We start from the raw sequence: 21,157 nt of genomic DNA, 5'->3' as shown, positions 1-21,157 counted from the left end.
TGAGAGGAATTAGGGGAAAGGAACTTTGGCCTTGACTCTCTGAAGTCCATGAACTCCAGTTTAGCTCCAGGAGTATAATCCCTTTCTCCTCCATGTCTCCTCCTTCGGACTGCCGCCGAAGCTTCGGCCGCATTCCGGAGGAGGAGTCGGTGCTCTTCATGTGCATGTGTGTGTGTGTGTGTGCGTCAGGGACGTGCACAGGGGGGTTGCTCAGGTTGCCCGGGCAACTGCCCATATGCCCTCCTCGACTCACGTTGCTCTCCCGAGAAAAAAAATAAATAAAAATTAAATCATAGCCTACAATGGATGCAGAATTTCATGTAGGCCTAGATAAAAAATAAATCGCCACTCGAAACAATTCATAAAGTAAACGTAGCCTCATTCACTTCCATTCGGGCACCGAGAGTGAAAGTCAGTAGGGGGAGGGAAAACTCTGTTTACGTAGCTGCAGCGCTGCACGCGACCGGCACCTGAGCCTGCATGATGTGCCATTGCCTGCCTAGTGCCTACTGCCTAGACCAAAGAGATTGTCGCGGTTGTCTTGTGAGACAACCTTGACGTTGTCGGGAAAGGTGAGTTTGAGATGTATAACAAACAAACAATCATCATCAAGTTTTATGAAATGAATTAAAATCTTCATAAATCCAGGCTCAGTTTGCCTGGTAACGTTTAGCATAAATAATCAGATAGCTAGCTAGCTTGCAGACAAGCAGCCCGTTATCATTTTCCTACTTTTTTGGTAGGCAAACTAAGCTACATGTCTGCTGATGGTTAGTTTCTAACATTTCGTTTTAGAAAGAAGGATGAATGATGAAAGTAATGCATCACATGAATTCTTTAATTCAAAATGGTCAAATGGCCAAATCTTATCACTATTTTGGGTATTGTTTGTTATTGTTAAGTGAAGCCGAAATGCCCACTGAAAAGAGGCGGATTCAGGAGAGAGAGAGAGAGAGAGAGAGAGAGAGAGAGAGAGAGAGACAACTCAATGAGGCAGCAAGGAGCACATCACTGCAGGGTTGGCTACGAAAAAGCCAACTAGCAGGTGAGACAGAGACTTTGCATTGTGATAAAGATGACACTGTGTAGGCTAAATGATCGATTAATCACTCATATTTTAGCCTACTAATGGCAATTTTTCATAATTTCATTACATTTAAGATGAGGAGCAGCCACAAGCCTCCAGACACGAGGAAAATGTGGATGATCACAGTGCTGATCACCAAATATGAGATGAGAGGAGTCCTCTCATTCACTCCTCTCAGAGCACCATGCTAGAAAGTACAGGGTTAAAGAGCCTTCTCAGTCCTTCAAAGTGATGTGAGGGGGGGGCGGGGGGGGGGTTCAGGTCAGAGCAACTGCCCCTCCAAATTCCTGTGCGTGTGCGTGCTATCCATGCTATGTTTGTGTATTCATCTTGTGTTTGTTTTCATACGTGTCTGAGCTCAGTGTTTTCGTACGAGGTATTTAAAGAGCTATTGTCTGTGACTCAGTGCACCCGGTCCCATAATTGTATGCGCCAGGCATTCTGGAGTCGACGCGGTCCGTGCGCAGTCAGTCCCGCCCTCCTGAGCTGCGGCTGGACTGGCGCAAGCAAGCGGACATTAAAACCAGAGTGGACGTCTAAACATAGACGCCTACTTAGCACGGGATGCGGTCGATTGGGGGCACTTTTCTACCGTGTTACACAAGAGATCCACCAGTTTCTTCGGACAACACCCCATAGGCTATTTACTTTCTGCATCACATATTGCAAAAAACGTAAACAGCTCAATGATGAGTTTGTTCATGGGGTGGGTAGGACTGCTTGGCCCGGTCTCTATACACAAGACTGCGTATTGCAGATGCAGCGGTGGTCGGTTGAAACCTAATTACGCCTTCGATTAATTGTGGCCCATATGATTTGCGAGTTTTAAGACGGGCCCTGGTGTTTTATTGCGTCTTTGTGTAGTAGGCCTATCTCGGAGACATCAGTGAAATGCTTCCTTCCTCGCGCCCAGCATCAATGTCTGCCATTTGGGTTGACTTGAGAGTCCTATGAGAATTTCCATCGCTGAATCCTGCTGAACGTGTTATGCCTGCTAAAGTGCTGCCCTCTAGCGGAATATGGGGAAGGTTTTCAGGAAAGGCGTTGCATTTCACATTTTTTACAACTTAATTTTATGTAAACTGTTGTGTGTAATTTAAAATTGTTTGCTTGTTATGCTACCATTCTGTCCAACCATTTTTGGCACATATTGCAATCCGAACCGCCGCTGGGAGGAGGAAGCCGTCTTCTGTGTTTCCCTCTCAGGGGTCCTTCCTTGACGCTAAAGGGAGCTTTCCTCCCTCTTTGGAGGGGTTAGTGCAGTGTGGTTTAATATAGCATGTCAAGCCCTTGGATATTGGAACTGTGATTAAAGGCTATTCAACTCAAATGTACTTGACAAGAGCATGACACACTGACGCTCAGTGAACAGTGAGGGAATACACATCCCAGGAACAGAAAATGTTTGTGTGTAAAGAAAAAAAAGTATACGAGATCAAATGAACAGGATACCTTCTTATCCACTTCACAGCGAATGACACAGCTGTATTCAAAATTTTTAAATTAATTTATTAGATTTCTTTTTCACAGAACTCATTTAAATGTTTTTTTTCTGTTTGTGGTTAACATACAGCCATTCATATAGAGAACAAATTAGATTTCTTTTTAATTTAGTTTTTCAGCCAACTTTTCCCGTGAAAGTTACTCTTCTTTGCGATTCCTGGAGAGGGAAACAAAAATAATCCTGTCTTCCAGGAAGAAGAATCTATGGTGGTCCGTTTGGTCTTGATTCTAACTTTGTTCTCTGCTGCTGAGGGGGCGGGTCCATCATGGGTCTCTCCTCCCTCCCTTCTCTCTCTCTCCGCCACGGAGAGACGATTCTAAGGTGTGCTGAAAGAGTAGGGGGAGGGGGTCTTTGCTCATATCCTGTTAGATGCTGCACCTTGGCTCACATTTCATCCAGAGGAGTTTGCAGAAAGCCCGTTTTACTCGAAGCACTCAAATGTGTTTTCATGAGCTCGCCCACATGACACAATTCTGAACGGTATTTAAACGTTGCTTCCGTGTGTCCGACCCCCGCCCCCCCCCCCCCACTGAGGCGGACAGTCTGTGTGAAAAGGGGGGGAAGGGCAAATCTGGCAACCCGGCTGGAAAGTGGAGAGGATTAAATGGCTGCAGACCTGGCAACCAGCCCTGCTGGTTTAATTGGCTACAGTCAACAACCCCCCACCACACACACACACACACACACACACACACACACACACACACACACACACACACACACACACACACACACACACACACACACACACACACAGGCAGCCCCTGCCCAGTGCCATTGAGCTGCCAAGGTCGCAGTGAGTATGTGTGTGTATGTTCATGTGTATGTGTGCACGCATGCGTGTTGCTTTGTGAGTCAATTGTCTTTCAATGATTTGCTTTTAATTGTCTCAAGGACAAGCGCAAGGAAGTGTGTGTGTGTGCGTGTGCGTGTGTGTGTGATAGATGGAATGGTGTGTATAATGACCCCTCTATATTATTTAATTTGGTACACACGCAAACAAACACACACACACACACACACACACACACACACTACAGATCAGGTCACCTGGAAATGGAAATGAGAAGCTGATAAACAGCAGACGGAGTAAATCAGGAAGAGACGAACCAGAAGCACAACTCCTGATAAGGTGCAAATCATAGCTCACGTTCAGCATGCAACTCAAAAAGATTATTGTTGTCGTTATTGTGGTACAAAACAACCAGAAGAATATAAATCCCAAACCCAACAGAGGAAAAACAACAATAATCACTTTTTAAGACCTAAAGTTCTGAACATGTCCATGCCCTGCCAGGAGTATTTGAGCATAATAAATAGTGTATAAAATAAAAATCAATCATCAAAATGAACACGAAAAAAACAAAAAAAACAGTCAGTGTTCTGAACCGGATGTACCCAGGCCGTTGACCAATAGGACAGGAGCGGGGGTGGGGTGGGGTGGGGGGGGGGGGTGATGGGGAGGTGAATGTGGGGGTCCAAAACCCTTGGGTCTCAGTGTCTGGATGAACAACAATAGTTGGGGGCTTCCAATGAGCCAGGTTGGGTGGGCCGACCCTCACAATGGGCATCTGTCTGGGAAGACCCCCTGCTCCACTGCGGACAAAGACCCAAAGTGTAGTTTGGTTTTGAGGGACTGGACTGGGACCCAGAGCGAGCACAAAGCAGAGCTCTGTGTACGGGAGGGAGAGCAGGGTCGGGGATCCACGCACGCTCACGCACGGCGTGAGGAGAGCGCACGTGGGACGAGAGGGTCAAAGAATCATGGGAAATATTTGGACAGTAAGATGCAACTCATTTTACAGTTTGTGGTAGCGAAGAACAGATGGATGGTGTTGGGGGGGGGGGAGTACACCCACATGTCATGTACACACACACACACACACACAGTGAGATTGGGCGAGGTGGAGTGGTGACCCCGCCATGACCCCGCCGTGACCTTGACCTGCCTGTGTTTGGTTTCGTCACCTGCCTAGTGTTGGGAGAGTGGAACCAAACCACATTCTTACAGTAGGATATGACAGTGGTTAAGAGCTTGTTCAACACACACACACACACACACACACACACACACACACACACACACACACACACACACACACACACACACACACACACACACACACACACACACACACACACACACACACACACACCCTTTTAAAGGCATTAAATATGAAGCTGCATTTTGGATAAAGACAAGGAAACAAAACAATAAAAACTGTACAGACTATAAAGGATAAATACACCCAAGGGATTCCACATGTGACCAAAGTGCGCTCATGAACAAAGAATACAGTAATACAATACAGTAATAAAATAATCCAAAAGCCCCGAAAAACGATATAAGTGTAAATGGCAGCTTGTATGCGCCTCCCTCCCCTCCCTTTGCCCGGCTCATATTTCCTCTCCCTCAGGGTCTGAGAGAGAGCGTCTTCTTTAGACTGTCTCTCTCTCTCTCTCTCTCTCTCTCTGACCCTTTCTTTCTCTTTTTATCTGCCTCTACCTCTCCCGCTCCAGTTGAGTCTAGGGTAATGGATTGTATGAGTCTATAGGGGATACAGGTAGGGTGCATAAGTGGCCATTTACAGGTGGTCACACACACACTTTCTCCCCCTCTCCTCTAATAGCATTTGATTCATAGCCAGGTGTTGGTGAGTCCGTTTTCCATGGTGAGGGTGCTTGTGTGTGTGTGTGTGTGTGTTTGTGTGAGTGCATGTGTTTGCGTGTGCATGTGAGTCCATCTGTCTCCCCAGCTTGCCAGCACCTTTCATCTCTTTGATCCATAGTGTCACAGCATGGAGAACACAGAGCATTCTCTCGCCCCATCTATCGCTCTCTCTCTCTCTATCCCACTCTATGAGACTCACCCTCGCTTCTCTCTCTCGCTCTCTCTCTCACCATATATCCCCCCCCGAGACTCGCCATCTCTCTCCACAGGCCAAAAATCTTTACTCAGAGGGATGCTGGGTACACATAGTGGTGACGCACTCACTCTCTCCCACGCAAACATACAGACACACCCACACCCACACAGTCATTGTACTCTAAGCAGAACCCATGACCTGTGAAGTTAAAATCAGATTCAGGCAGATTGTGTGGGCGTGTGGCGTGAAAGGACAGATAGAGAAGAAAAAGGGAAAAAGAAAAAAAGATCAAATGACCTCCCCTGACCCCTGACCCACGCCCTCACCATCACGACAACCCACACACACGCATGCAAACCTAAACACACACACGCATACGCAAGCAAACCTAAAAAACACACACACACACAGCTAAACTCACCCACACATACAAACAAACATTAAAAATCCCTAAACACAGAGTTGTTTACAGTCGTCTTCCCCGGCCGTGCACGTCCGGATGATCGTCACGTGCACTACAGCCTCCCCGCACCCTGCCCAGAGAAAACGCTCTCAGAGTCAGGATGTCACTTCCTGCTGGGTTTGCCTGCCTTGGTTTCAACAGCCGTCAGCCATGCGCCCGTCATCACCCACGTCCTCCCTCAGATGTGGAATGCAGGGGCGATTGATTGAAAGAGGACAAGGTAGACTGGCTCTCTCGGTCATGCATTCATTCTTGCTCTTTTGTGCACTTGCCACTGCTCAAATCATCCCCATTCATCCATTTGGGCGGTGATAAATTGAAAGCTCCACACTTAAGAGTTTTGTATATAGCAGAAGCCAGCCCAGTCTGTCTTGGCGGTTACGGCTGCGGAGGAGTGTTATGTACTTATTTATGTATTTAATTTTGGATTTATTTGTACTTCCATGTACTGGGGATATGCAAGATACCGGATGAGCAGATGGAAATAAATCTGAGGTTTCAGCAAAAACCTTGGACTGTGTAATGGACTAGCATGTGTATACAGAGTGCATGTGCTTGCCTGTGTATGTGTGGGTGTGTGTTTGTTTGTGTGTTTCCATGTGTCTGTGTGTTTTCATGTGTTTGTTTGTCTTCCTGTTTATGTCTGTATGCCTGCCTTCCTGCGTGTGTGTTTGCTCGTGTGTTTGCCTGATTGCGTGTGTGTTTGTGCACGCTTGCTTGTGCGCGTGTGTGTGTGCAGATGATCACCGATGACCTCACAGAGTATTTATGTCATCCATGTCGTCATGGTGACAGGACGAGAAATAGCCAGAAAGAGCTGGTTTCAGCGTGTTCTGCTGCGACTCTCTGCATCACAATCCCACACAAACATTTCATGTCATAATGAAACCATGAATAAATTAGGGAATAAATAGCGGGGCAGAGTACTGAGCCGAGACTCTGAGATGGATGCCAAATGAGAGGGGAAGCCCTTTGAAAACAGATTTACACACCAACCAGAAGTGACTAGTGGAACTACATGGTGGGTAGTACTGACTTAGTGTCCGCCTTGCAGTGTTACTGCTTAGAAGAGAGGGAGAGAGAAGAGGTGATACACAAAGAAAGACAGAGCATGCATGTATGTATGTACTGATGAGTAACATACACAAAATACACAAATGTACTTTGCATGAACTTACCATGCACGGAATACACAAATGAACATGGACTGTAGTACATACGCTGGAAACACGCATGCACATGTACAGTACACACACTGGATACACGCATGTACAGTACACACACTGGATACACGCATGTACAGTACATGCACTGGATGGCGTGATAATGCGCTACCCCTCCTGATCTTTAGACCACATCCATTTCCTCCCACAAATCCGCCCGACCTCCCGGGGAAGGAAAGAAGACAGACAGACAGATACCGTGCCAGACACTAACTTTGTCTTGGAACGTGAATGGCAGAGGAATCACTTATTTATAGATGCTATGTCTGTTCTGAGATATTTGCACACACACACACACACACACAATACATTTATGCATGAGAAACCGTCGAAGAAGGAAGGGAAAGCGAGTCAGAATGAGAGGGGGTAAGAGTGAAAGTGTGAGATTGCGATCGCCTACTATCTCTCCTCCTTTATTACTGTCTTCCCTCTCCACTGTGTATCCCAGACCCCTGCTGAGAGCATCATCTCCACACACACACACACACACACACACACACACACACACACACACACACACACACACACACACACACACACACACACACACACACACACACACACACACACACACACACACACACACAGTGGAGTAAGTTTGTTGTCATTTTTCAAAACAAAAAAACATAATAAAAATACAAAAACATAGAGGTGACAAATTCTGTGGCAGGACATGACCAGTCATGCGGCAAGGAGGGCTTTGAGCACACACACACACTTAACAGACAACAATTCCCTTATTATGACCAGAGGGGTGGTATAGCTACCTCAAAGCTTGCAGTGATTGACTCTCTGATTTGGATGTGTGATCTATGTCACTGGTTTCCCTCCAGTGGTTTTTCGTCATGCCTACAAAAATGTCCGCTGCTCGGAGCACAGAGACGCCCCAAGCACCCTAAAGATCCCCTCGCCTCCACCACCACTAACTCATGGCGTTCATTTATAGTCGTTGTGGTCAGTGACAGCTTTTAAATCCAGTGGATGCACTCGCATGGGGCTCTCTCGCTCCCTCTCCATAGATCCCCGCCATAACAAACAAAACAAAACAAAAACATTCCACGCTGGATGTGATCTGTTGATTCCCTTTATGGCAACACCTTTAGTGTCGGTTCTTTAGATTAGCACGAGCGCTAACGGCGACCATTAGCACTCTGAGCTCGGTGGGGGCGGTCATCGGACGGGACCACTCACAGCGTTAGTCCGTTTTTCCTGGGACCAATCAGAGCGAGGCTTACAGTCAGGTGTCCCTGTCTGTACGAAGCGGGATCCCAGAACTCACATGGGGTCCTCGCCCGCCATCGCCTCCAATCCCTGTAAGCCCCACCCTCCGAGCCCACAGAGCCCCGTCCCGCACCAAGGCGTACCCCGGACGGAGCCACCCCCCCCCCACCCCCCACACCCCCTCCAAGCCGAGCCCTGCCCCCTATCCGGCGGGGGCGGCGGCGTCCGACCGGGCATAGGGGTTGTCAAGGAGGTATCCGAAGTGCTCGTAGTGCTCCAGCATGTACTTAGGCGCGTACATGTGCTCTTTGGGGTCCGTGGGGGGGTACTCCTGCAATGAGCCGTCGAACCAGCCCCCCGTGCGGATCAGGTCCTTGATGTAGCCCAGGTCCCGCTTGTCCTCGTAGTCCCCCCAGCGCGGGAAGTCCCCGTTCTGCGCCGACACCAGCTTGAGGTGGATGCCGTGCGGCGAGAAGCACCAGGAGCAGTGCCAGCCGGCGAAGTGGAAGGGGCTGCCAACCGACCACTGCACCAGGATGTGGCCCGTGTCGTTCTCGTAGCGCCGGAAGCCCGGCATGGTGTAGTACTCGCGGCGGCGCAGGCGGATGCCGTCGCCGTCGTACACCTGGCGCAGCATGCCCACCGTGCAGCCCGACACCACCTCCAGGGAGCCCAGCTGCTTCCAGAAGAACCCGTACAGGGACTGGAGGAAAAAGGGGGGGGGGGTTACAAATGGGTTAGCGGGCAGGAAGGAGGTCGGGAAAAATGGCGAGCAAGTTGGGGATCAGGGAGGAAGTGGGGGATCGGGGAGGAAGTTGCCGTACAGTAAGGAAGTTTAATAAAAGGCAGGAAGTTGGGGAAGCACTTCTGCACTATGTATGGTGCATCGTGGTTTTCAATTCTATTGTTTATACTAATTATCTTACCTAGGGGAAATATGTCTGCGTTTCCGGGACACCTCTCTCTCTCTCTCTCTCTCTCTCTCTCTCTCTCTCTCTCTCTCTCTCTCTCTCTCTCTCTCTCTCTCTCTCTCTCTCTCTCTCTCTCTCTCTCTCTCTCTCTCTCTCTCTCTCTCTCTCTCTCTCTCTCTCTCTCTCTGTTGGAAGAGGATGAGAATTTTATTCTGTTTTCATTCTGTTTTTAATGCGACAGTTTTCCATCTGCTGCTCCAAATAACCGAGGCGTTGGCACCACAGATACACAACACCAGTCACATGGGATTACATCACGCCAAAACAAACCCACACCACCCCTCGGTGAGTTCACCAAACACACACACACACACACACACACACACACACACACACACACACACACACACACACACACACACACACACACACACACACACACACACACACACACACACACACACGTACTCGCTTAACCTCACCACATGCCCATACATACACATAAGCACACACAACCTTAAATCCACACTGAAATTCCTGAACCCCTCTCTCTCCCACAGACCTTGCGCATGTGTATGGCAAAGGGCTCGGTCCAGCCGTCGAAGAGCTTGAGGAAGAGCAGCCCCTCGTGCGCGGGGATCTCGTCGGCGTCGTTGATGACAAACACGTCGTCGGGCCGGACCCCGCCCACTCGCGCCATGCCGTCGCGCGTAAGGTACGTGCGCAGGTAGTCGTCGGCGATCCAGCCGTCCTGCCGCCCGCCCTCGGGGAAGTGGTCCAGGAACACGTACACGATCTTGTGCCGCACATAGTCGTACGTCCCGTTGAGCAGCCGCTGCAGAAAGCTGGGAGGGGCGGGAGGGGAACCACGTTAGCCAATCAGATCAATACACATCAATACACACAGACATTCGGTGCTGGACGCACGGGGAGGATCGGGGAGGAAGTTGGGGATCAGGCAGGAAGTTGGGGATCAGACAGGAAGTTGGGGATCAGGGAGGACGTTGGAGTACAGGAAGGAAGTTGGAGGCACATTAATAGTGCCCTGATTGAGTCGGGAGGGGCAGGAGCAACCAGAAGGGATTAGCGTTTAGCCAATCAGATCAGATCAGATTTTTTTATTTTGCACTGTGGGTAGGGAGCACCACCCCAATTTCGTTGTACAAGTTTGCACAATGACAATAAAGTCTGAAATCTGAGATACACTTCATGGTCACCCGGGGGAGACGTTTTGTTCTGGACACATACACATGACCAGAGGTGTCAAGTAACAAATTACAAATACTTCGTTACCTTACTTAAGTAGAAATTTTGGGTATCTATACTTTACTGGAGTAATTATTTTTCAGCCTACTTTTTACTTCTACTTCTTACATTTTCACACACTTATCTGTACTTTCTACTCCTTACTATTTAAAAATGGCCTCGTTGCTCCTATTTAATTTCGGCTTGTTTTTATTCCGCCGGCGTTCAAAAAAATACAAACCAAAAAACCTATCCAGATAATTCGCGCCATCGGATAGAGTGAATTTGATTGGTTGGATGAGAATAGAAACATATACCATTCTGACACCCTGTTGGTTTATACGCGATCCATGGCACCTGCGCATGACCAGAGCCCGTCTACATTCTCTGACATGACATAAATCGCTCCACATTCCAGCTACAAAATAGCACACGTAGATGAGCGAAATGTCCCAACCAAGCACCAGTGAGGAGGTTGGTAGCCAAGAAGACCAGCCAACCCTTCCACATCCCTGGCCATACCTGGAAGAATTTTTTGAAATGGTTGGATGCAAAAACAACTCAGTTCTTACTCGTTACATCTTAAATTCCTACAGCTAAGCTTGGATACATACATTTACATTCCCAATAAAGGCTTTTGATAACATGCCTCTGAAGTTTGACTTTTTGCACCATTCCAATACTTATAGGAAACTAGTCATCATATCTTCCGCTCCATGAAACACATGTTAATGCTCAGTAGTACACATACAGTATATGGTTCTTTAATGTATTTGCATTGCACTAATATGCGTTCATTTTCAATGGGCATAAATGTGTCTGAAACAGGTGCATCCCAATTTTTTCAACATTAACATTATAGTCAGTGGATGGCCTTTAGAAAAATGTTATTTTGGGGGAAGTGGGGCAGTGTGCTATAGAGGTAGCCCGGCTCCGCCCGCCTAAGTACTTCCGCTCAATTTGAATTTCCCTTCAGTACTAGGTCTCGACCTGCTGTATGTAATTTGGTTTTCTGGTGCCGATTGGTTATGGCAGATCCAGAGTGGCACTGGGCAGATCCAATCATTTTAAACTTCAACAGACACCCGCCTTCAAGTGAGTTAACGTTTGTCAATTGATTAGGTCCAGACTCTCTGTACAAATGAAATGAAATGAAGTGAAGTACGAGAGTCTGGTAGAACCAGGCTACTATAGAGGTGTGCTGTGTGTGTGTCACTAATTCATGGATGGGATAAATGCAGAGACCAAATTACTTGTATGTGTGAGCATTCTTGGCAAAAAAGCTGATTGTAATTCTATAGGCCCCTGTCGCACGAGCTAAGCTTTTGTCCTTAATGGCATTTTTTTACCCTTGCATTACTTTTACTTTAATACTTTAAGTAGTTTTGAAACCAGTACTTTTATACTTTTACTTAAGTAAAAAGCTTGAGTTGATACTTCAACTTCTACAGAAGTATCTTTAAACGCTAGTATCTATACTTCTACTTGAGTAATGAATGTCAATACGTTTGTCCCCTCTGCACATGACACACATACAAACATGATACATATACATGATATACAAGAAAAACATGACAGGGTTATTGGGGCCCTTGGGCAGAGTTTTAAAAGCCATGGGCCGGGCCACACAGCACATGCTGAAGGGCCAAATTCGAGCTCTCCAACAGATATCCAATTATTGACTTTCTACTGGCGCTTCCTCCTTCATGTTGATTGATGCTGATCAATATAATATATATCAATACAAAGTTAAGACCAGAAATGGGAGGAAGTCTTAACTTCCTCCTATTTCTTCTTGCCTTCTTCCATTCTAAAAGGCAACCAGAATATGAATAGATGGTAGGATGATATTAGTTCCAAGGCCATTGCAATATACATTTTGATATGAAATGATCTAAACTCCAAACTCTACAAACTCCATAAAGATTCTTGGATAATCCTAATCAACTCAGCAATCATTCAAAACAAAGGACTGATTTGCCGCCCCCCCCCCCCCCCCCCCCTCAACACTATGGCCTGCCGTGAGGTACAGGCATCTCCGAGCCGCTTGCCTCGCACCGTTCTGCAACTCCAACAAGACATTCTGTTTCATGCGGGTGCCAAAATGACCCGCCATGTTCATATAGCGGGTGTCACAGAAGAAGGCATCCAATTCCGTGACAGTGAGAAGTAAACAACAGATACAAGGTCACGCCGGTGACACAACGACGGCTGTGATAAAGAGTCACACCGTTGACGGAGCGGGTGATATTCAACAACTGATAATATGCTACTGGATGCTTACTGAAGACGGACGCACACGGACAAATGACACGGGTTTACAGCCAAGAAAGGCTGGCTGAAAACAATACAATTCTAATAATGTGGAGCTCTCTATTCATCAGCGTTCAAAGGATGAACGGAGATGATGTGAGGTACTGAAGGGCTGAAAGAGAGAAGGAACGAAAGAAAACCCTGTCCTTCATCAAACTGAAACTCACACACACACACACACACACACACACACACACACACACACACACACACACACACACACACACACACACACACACACACACACACACACACACACACACACACACACACACACCTGAGGGGGCGTCTCTCGCCGTAGGCGGTGAAGTTGGACTCGCAGATCAGGAAGAGGTCGACGGCCTGCCGCAGCTCGTGGAAGCGCGCGTGCAGCAGGTCGAACTCGTGGTTGACGTTGATGGCGTTGATGACCCGGCGCGGGGTCTCCCTGGGCGTCAGCCGCTCCTTGGTGGGCATGTTGGAGTGGTACACCATGGTGGGCACCCCGCAGTAGGGCCCGTGCCAGCCCGGCCGGCACACACACTTCACCAGCCGCTTCCCGCCGCGAGCCCGGGGCTTGACCCGCAGAGGGCCCGCCGTGGAGGCCGACCCTGCCGGCTGCTGCTGCTGCTGCTGCTGCGGGGCCTCCAGGGGCCGCCTCTGGCCGGGGCCCGGGGGCCCTCCTCCGGGGGCCCTCCCGTTCCCAGGCTCCTCCTTCAGGGTGACCTCCGTGCCCTGGCGGAAGCAGAGGGCTCCGGCCTTGGTCCGCACGAAGTAGGAGGTGCGGTCGTCCTTGAGCTGGTAGGTCCGGGTGTGTAGGTCTCCCATGGTCTCCAGGGGGTCTGAGGATCCCCCCTTGGGGAAGCCCGCCGGGTGCTCCACTAGGGGCTTCTCTGCTACGGGGTCCGGCCTGGCCGGCGGGTCCGGATTGAGGCCCAGGTCCCACCGCCTGAGGCGGTCCTCAGCTCTCTCCTGGGGAAGACGGACAGGGGTCAGAAACAGCGCAGGGGGTTGAACTAAGCTGGAGCAGGAAGTCACGCCGTAACCGCATTCAGCAGGTATTGAATACATCCCCCGTACACATCTCCAAGTCTACCCAAGAGATAACACAACCTGGTGCTTGTGCTGCTTTACAATACCACTGTGGAACCCAGGCCCACTCAGCAAACCCGATCTGTTTCCAGATAGCTAACAATCGTTTGTGACGTTAATATACAGTCAACATTCTATACACTATTTACTCATTTAAATTACGCTTTTATCCAAACTAGAGTTTGTGATTAAATCCATAGCATTAATGTGGAAACCCCAGTTGATAATGTAACAAATTTCTGAAAATAATAAACATCATTGCGATCAAATAACTCTTCCAGTGTCCTGGTCAAGACAGTTGGCAGTAGCCGGCAGTCACACATAGCATACCTGGGCGTGTGTCGTTACCTCGGTGAGTGTGTCGCTGCCTTTGTCTTGACGTGCGGTGTGTGCGCGAGCGTGTGTGTGTGCGTGTGCGCGAGTGTGTGCGCTTCCGTGTATGTGTCGCTGCCTTTGTCTTGACGTGCGGTGTGTGCGGGCTCGTGTGTGTCTGTGTGCGCGTCTGTGTGAGTGTCCGTGTGTGTTGATGCGCATGTGCGTGCTCGCGGTGTATGAATTCTTCGTACGTGCTTTGTGGGTGTGTGTGAGCGGCAGGCGGCTTGGCACATGATGCGCACATTAATAACTTGCGTCACTGGTTCGACAGGCCTGCTATTATAGTGGAGCAGGTATGGGTCAGGGGGAATCTTCGCTCAAGGATGTCTACAGGCGGAGTGCTGGGGTTCAAACCAAGAACATAAAAGATCCCATGCCATTCTATTTTATGATGCTTTAATATAGGTATTAGTGGGCCACAAACACAGTATTCAAAGAAGTCCCCGAAATTCAGCTGTGGTGCAGAGTTACAGTCACTCCGAAACAGTCGCACATTGAGCTTCCCCCAAACGCGCTGTTTCGGTGGGCGTGTCAAGGCAGGTCAAGGAGGGGGGTGGGGGTGTGGCCCTGAGCAGCTTGTAGCCACTACCATGCGCTCTGTATACGGTGGGCGTGTCAAGGCAGGTCAAGGAGGGGGGTGGGGGTGTGGCCCTGAGCAGCTTGTAGCCACTGACAGTACCATGCGCTCTGTTTACGGTGGATGTATCGCAATGGCTCGTAGAAACCCATATTATACATAGATATCTATATCATATAATACATAATATTATCACCTGGCCCTGAGCAGCTTGTAGCCACGGTACCATGGGCTCTGTTTACGGTGGATGTATCGCAATGGCTCTTAGAAACCCATATTATACATAGATATCTATATCATATAATATATAATATATATTATCACGGCCAAAAGCTGTGTGAGCCTCCAGACGATAGGTTATTATGAATCTCAAACGACCGCGTCTACTTCAGATTGATGTGGAAGTGGAAGAACCAGAGACGTCGGAGAACCCGACGAAGTCCTTTGTGATTCATTATATCGTCTGGACGCGCACACAGCTTTTGGCCGTGATGTATTATTTGATTGGATATCTATGTATTATATGATATTATTTAGATATAGAGCAGAGCTCCAGGTCTGTAACGCAAGTGTTGTACACTTCCTTGTTATTTGGATAACCGTTCTGCTGTTGGTGTTATGGCATAACACGTCGGAATCTCGTCTCTGGTATTTCTACAACGAGACTCGTATTGGGGGTTATCTCAGCCATGGTTGAGAATGAATTGGGGGAAAGGAACTTTGGCTTTGACTCCCTGAAGTAGGCTACATGAACCACGACATGGAGGAGAAAGGGATTGTTGGCCGCGAATGTATCCCGCTTAAGCCCTGCTTCCCGCCGCCTCGGCAGCGGTCAGCGCTAATCACCGCATCCTGAAGCCGAGGCGGTGGTCCATAGGCTCCGGCGGGAGACGACCGCGGTCAACAATCCCTTTCTCCTCCATGTCGTGGTTCATGACTTCAGGGAGTCAAAGCCAAAGTTCCTTTCCCCCAATTCATTCTCAACCATGGCTGAGATAACCCCCACTACGGGTCTAGTTGTAGAAATAACATAGACGAGAGTCCGACGTGTTATGCCATCACACCAACAGCAGAACGGTTATCCAAATAACAAGGAAGTGTACAACACTTGCGTTACAGTCCTGGAGCTCTATATCTAAATAATATCATATAATACATAGATATCTATATCAAATAATACATATTATCACGGCCAAAAGCTGTGTGCACGTTCAGACGATATAATAAATCACAAAGGACTTCGTCGGGTTCTCCGACGTCTCTGGTTCTTCCACTTCCACATCAATCTGTAGTAGCCAGAACCGCGCGCTGCCTGCTGCCTGCTGCCGGCGCAAGGCACCACCGCCCGGCTGCCCGCTGCCGGGCGGTGGTGCTTCGCGGCGGTGGTGCCTCGCGCCGCGGCAACCGGCGGCAGGCAGCATGTCGCAGTTCATGTACTTCGATGTCGTTCTGCCATTGCATTCAAAATTCTGTAACTAGCCTGTTACTACGAACTAAGCAACTACCATACACGTATTAGCATTTAGCACTAGCTCAATCACGACTCCTTCAGAATTCTTGTGGGTGGTTACGAACCAACCAAGTGGGCAGGGTCTTGAATAATAGTTTGACAACGCTACGTCACAGTGTCACCTTATCCAGATTGGCTCATTTCTTCTGCCTTTTTCCTTTCATTGCCTATTGCATTCAGCAGACAAACTGCATAGATTTCAAACTTACCACAGCTCACAAACTTATTCAGACCTATGTTATTTAACAAACAACAGGAAAAATGTGATTTTAATGGCATGGGCTCTTTAAAGCTTGGATTGAATCCCTAATCACCCCCCCCCCCCCCCCCCCCCCCCCCCACCTTGCAGGTGCTGTAGGGCCGTGGTTAACCAGCTAACCTGCCTAAGGATGCTCTCCGCCGGGGAACGCACCTGCGACGTTGCGTCTCCCACTCCGACGTTCTCCTGCTCCGGTCTCCTCCAGGGCCGAGGGGGCGGCGCCGGCTCCTCCCTGAGCCTCATCTCCAGCCCCGCCCGGCCCACCACCCCCATACCCTCGCGGCCCCCCATGGCATCCTTTGCCCCGGCCAGCTCATCCCCAACTCCTCCTCCTCCTCCTCCTCCAACCCCCCCATCTCCCCCTCCTCCTCCTCCACCTCCTGCTGCTGCTGCTGCCCCCGCCCCTCGGTGGACTTTGGCATCGGGCGGGCGTTGGTGGGGCCTGAGAGGCGGGGCTTCCTCGGGCGGGGCGGGGCTGAGCGGGGTGGCGGCCATGCCCTGCTCCCGCCAGAAGAAGCCGGTGACCATGATGAAGGACTTGATGTTGGGGTACGGCGCCGACAGCTCCCGCAGCAGCGACACGTAGTGCAGCGCCTTGTAGTAGTGCAGGAAGGAGATGACGCACAGGCCCACCGTGCAGAGCAGGAACACCCGGTGCCTTCGCATTTTCATCCTGCACGGCGGGGGGGTAGAGGGGAGAGAGAGGGGAGACATGTGTAAGAGTCAGAGCGGGCTATGATGATATGGGGTCGGCCATCAGAAACCTGCTTGTTTCCTCCAATGCGCACACCACCAGCAGCGTGGCCGTACACCACACAGACACACACACACACACACACACACACACACACACACACACACACACACACACACACACACACACACACACACACGCACGCACACAATGACACACACACACAATTCTCCTTTCATATGTCCTATCATCATTAACACACCCATGCTTGATAAAATAACACAACATTTCTTATTGAGCAGCTCAATGGCCTCACATTGGGTTAAAGGCATTCTCTAAAGGTTTGGGTATTTTAAAGTCACATGATATGCCACCAGGTGGGGTGTGATTAGCCGTTACAAGCCGGAAATCTCTCCCTTATAACACCACAGGTGGGCGTGTCCACCTAGATGTGTGCTGGATAGATCAGTCTACCAGCCTACCCAGTGGACTGTAGCAAACGTTGCCCATCTAGCGTCACACATCTAGGTGGACACACACACACACACACACACACACACACACACACACACACACACACACACACACACACACACACACACACACACACACACACACACACACACACACACACACACACACACACACACACACACAGGTATGTGCAACTCAAAAGGATGTGTAAACACCGATAGTGGAACATGTTCTTCATATTACTTGCTGCTTACAGTAGAGCACTCGGAGGTCTAATAAGTGATGGGAGTAGGAGAGGCGTGGCTTATTGACACAGAAACTCTTGCACCTTTGTTTGCTTTCCGGAAGAGCAGTTAAGTTGTCACAAGATGAAATGTCAAAGGCGGTTTGTTAAAGACCACGATGCACTGCAAACAGGATGCTCAGGCAAACAAGATAGTCTTTTAGCCAAGAGACTGTGTTAATAAAATGACTTTTTCATTGGCCGGGAAACTAGGAAACACTACATGCTTAAATCCAAAGTGAATCTTTAATTAATTGGAGGCTAGGTTCTTAGGTTCCCAGTAACGGATCGTTACTGGGAATTTGTCGATAGTTTAAATGTTCTTTTCCCTCACTCTCCACCTCATCCCTAACTCTCCACCTCAAGCTGGTGTGTAGTGAGCGTTCGGGCGTCGATTGGTCGCCGTGCATCACCCAAGTGGGTGCTACATATTGGTGGTGGTTAGTGAGGTCCCCCCCTTCACTTTAGTCGTCTTTTGAGTGTTATTAATTCTTCATGTTTAACCTCTGTCTTATAACTTTATGCTCTGTAAGGTGACCTTGAGTGTCTTGAAAGGCGCCCTTTAAATAAAATTATTATTATTATTATTATTATTATAAGATCAGGCTGGGTCAGGCGGCATCTTACTCAGGGAACACCCTAACCACTATCCATCCAGCACAACAAACACACACACACACACACACACACACACACACACACACACACACACACACACACACACACACACACACACACACACACACACACACACACACACACACACACACACACACACACAGTAAAAAAACATGCCCCATTACTCACATATACGAAGAAAAACACATGGTTGGAGTATTCTCTCTGGTCACTAGCTGGTCACTCCCTGTCCCTAGCAGGCCATTCTCTGGTCACTATCAGTCCATTCTCTGTCACAAGCAGGCCATTCTCTGGTCCTTAGCTGTCACTATCCCTCTAATCTCCTACTTGGTAGTGTACAGATCCCTGACTGCAGACGTTGTCTATATGACAAAACGGTGTACAACGGAAAGAAAGAATAGAAAAAAGAGGAGGGACAAAAAACCATTGGGATAACCGGTCTAGCTAGTCTTTGTTGCATGATTGTATCTTTGAGAAAGGACGTGCAAAAGAAATCTATTAGCCAGTCGATTTCTTCCCCCTGGCCGGTGAAAATATACCTCTTCCTGGTCAGCATTGGCCCTACGCTTTCAGGATTTATTTTTTATTTTTTATTAGACCAAATATCAAATCATATCAAACATAATATTTTTGAATTATAAACGCCTCAATGAAGTGAAATCAAGGTTTATGGTCCATTAGGTAAGGTATTTACTAAGCTAAAATAACTACATCAATACCTTGGCTTCCAGGGTGTCAGTCTTACTTACTTGGCGTGAAATCAGTTAATCTCGTTTTCTTAGCCCTTGTGTTGTTTCTTGTTTAGTAATTACAGAGAAATCACGGAGAGGTTAGTAACCCTTGGTAACGCAATCCAGCTACATTACTTCCTGTGAGGCTGTACTATTCCATTGGCGGGACCATCTCATTGGCGAGCAGCTAACCTGGCGAGCAGCCTCACCTGGCCGGAGTCGGTCTGATTGGACTCTGGGGCTGGGTGAGGCCACACACCTGTTGTGCATTAATTGATCAGTGTGCACAGGTTAAACCAGCCATAACCACACAAACGCTCAGGGAGAGATCTCCTGAATTGCAACATGGACCACCAGGGCCATGGATCATTAGCTACAAACTTCTACAGTAAAATGGCTTTAAACATCCCCACCCTGTGTCTTTTGTTTTGGGGAGCCCAGTATAAGGCATCTGGTTGGCGTGTAGCATGCACAGCCATGTTTAGAACGCATCGCCTGAATCCTACCCGACAACTGCAACATACGGTCAGTTTGGAAGCCAGGAACAGGAATTAGGACTTCATCTTTCAGACACTGTTATACACACACACACACACACACACAAACAACTTTTGTTTCTGTTCGTGTGTGTCTTTTTGGCTGAGCACCAGAGAGGACTGTCTGGGGGTGGGGGTGGGTATTGAAATAGTCTAGCCATTGTCTGTTGTCATGGCAGCATGGAGGGTGTGGCATGGGGAGCCGAAATGAAAGTAAATTGGGTTACAGACAATTATCAAATGTCAAATCTGCTCCTTACCAATATCCAACAGAGAACACATTTTCTCACACACCATTGTATTTTGTGGTAACAAATGTTGCAATCTTAGCTTCACTTCCTCATAAATGGAGTGATACATTATTCATGGCTTATCCAGTGCTTAACACGCCACTCTCTAGAGTCTAGGCACAGGTTCATCATGTGTACATGTTGGCTTCTCAACCCACCCGCTGCCTCCATGTATGTTGCAAGGGTCTGGCAGTAAAATGTTGCAGAGAAGTTGCGTACAAAAAAGATGTTCACGTCAGCACTCAGACACTATTGGCTTCACCATCACAATGTAATTTAGTGTGAGGAACACGGCACAGTTGACGATTAAGTCATTTAGCACACATTTTCATCCAAAGCAGCTAACGGCTATTTCTAGTCATCAAGTCATGATATTTTAAAATGTCCTTCAGGAGCAGGTAGGGTTTGACGACCTTACTTGGGAACCTTTCGGCTGAGAGTTACACAAGCCTCATCACCACAAGACTATCCTGACCTTTGGACAGGTTGGTAAAACGGGACAAAGCAGAGGTGGGACACCATATGTGTAAAAATAAGAATATAAGAAAATGTGCCCAAAACTAGTATGTCTCATATCCCATCATGCAAACAGAACAAAAAGAAGAAGCAAACAGTGTCCTTTCCAATGTCATCACATGCATGTTTTACCAGTCTGTGGTGGCCAGCGTGCTCTTTTATGCTGTGGTTTGCTGAGGAGGAAGCAGCAGGAGGAGAGACGCTGGTCGAATGGACAGACTGGTGAGGAGTGCTGGCTCAGTAGTGGGCACAGAGCTGGACTCTCTGGTGACAGTGGCAGAGAGAAGGACCCTGGACAAACTGCTGTCCATCCTGGACAACACCCACCACCCTCTGCACGACACCTTCACCAGGCTGGAGTGTTTTCA

The 21,157-nt window shown here is 48.5% G+C and overlaps 1 protein-coding gene across 2 annotated transcripts; it reads right to left on the bottom strand.

The window, feature by feature from the left end:
* Positions 1–8,552: 8,552 nt before the first annotated feature.
* mgat3b (beta-1,4-mannosyl-glycoprotein 4-beta-N-acetylglucosaminyltransferase b) lies at positions 8,553–19,459 on the bottom strand. Of its 2 annotated transcripts, XM_056586169.1 has the most exons (6): positions 18,885–19,459; positions 17,041–17,299; positions 15,272–15,299; positions 13,112–13,655; positions 9,839–10,121; positions 8,553–9,068 (listed from the first exon to the last, which is right to left on the bottom strand). In XM_056586169.1, the coding sequence occupies exons 1-6, from the start codon at positions 18,902–18,904 to the stop codon at positions 8,568–8,570; spliced, it is 1,635 nt and encodes a 544-aa protein (XP_056442144.1). In that variant the 5' UTR covers positions 18,905–19,459; the 3' UTR covers positions 8,553–8,567. The 2 variants fall into 2 exon arrangements, with proteins under 2 accessions (XP_056442144.1, XP_056442143.1); XM_056586168.1 differs by lacking the exons at positions 15,272–15,299; positions 17,041–17,299; positions 18,885–19,459 and adding an exon at positions 16,780–16,918 and having other exon boundaries at positions 13,112–13,785.
* Positions 19,460–21,157: the final 1,698 nt, after the last annotated feature.

Source organism: Gadus chalcogrammus, chromosome 3 (assembly GCF_026213295.1).
Source record: "Gadus chalcogrammus isolate NIFS_2021 chromosome 3, NIFS_Gcha_1.0, whole genome shotgun sequence".
NCBI classification, from domain to species: domain Eukaryota; kingdom Metazoa; phylum Chordata; class Actinopteri; order Gadiformes; family Gadidae; genus Gadus; species Gadus chalcogrammus.
This window is presented reverse-complemented; position numbering and strand designations above follow the sequence as displayed.

What these genes read in the sequence shown, in the direction of transcription:
- mgat3b (XM_056586169.1), bottom strand. Translation starts at nt 18,904, where the DNA reads ATGTGTTTTTCTTCGTATAT. An exon ending in AACGCCCGCCCGATGCCAAA is followed by an intron (nt 15,300 to 17,040) that starts GTCCACCGAGGG and finishes TGAATCACAAAG; the next exon opens with GACTTCGTCGGGTTCTCCGA. An exon ending in CGGGTTCTCCGACGTCTCTG is followed by an intron (nt 13,656 to 15,271) that starts GTTCTTCCACTT and finishes GGGGATCCTCAG; the next exon opens with ACCCCCTGGAGACCATGGGA.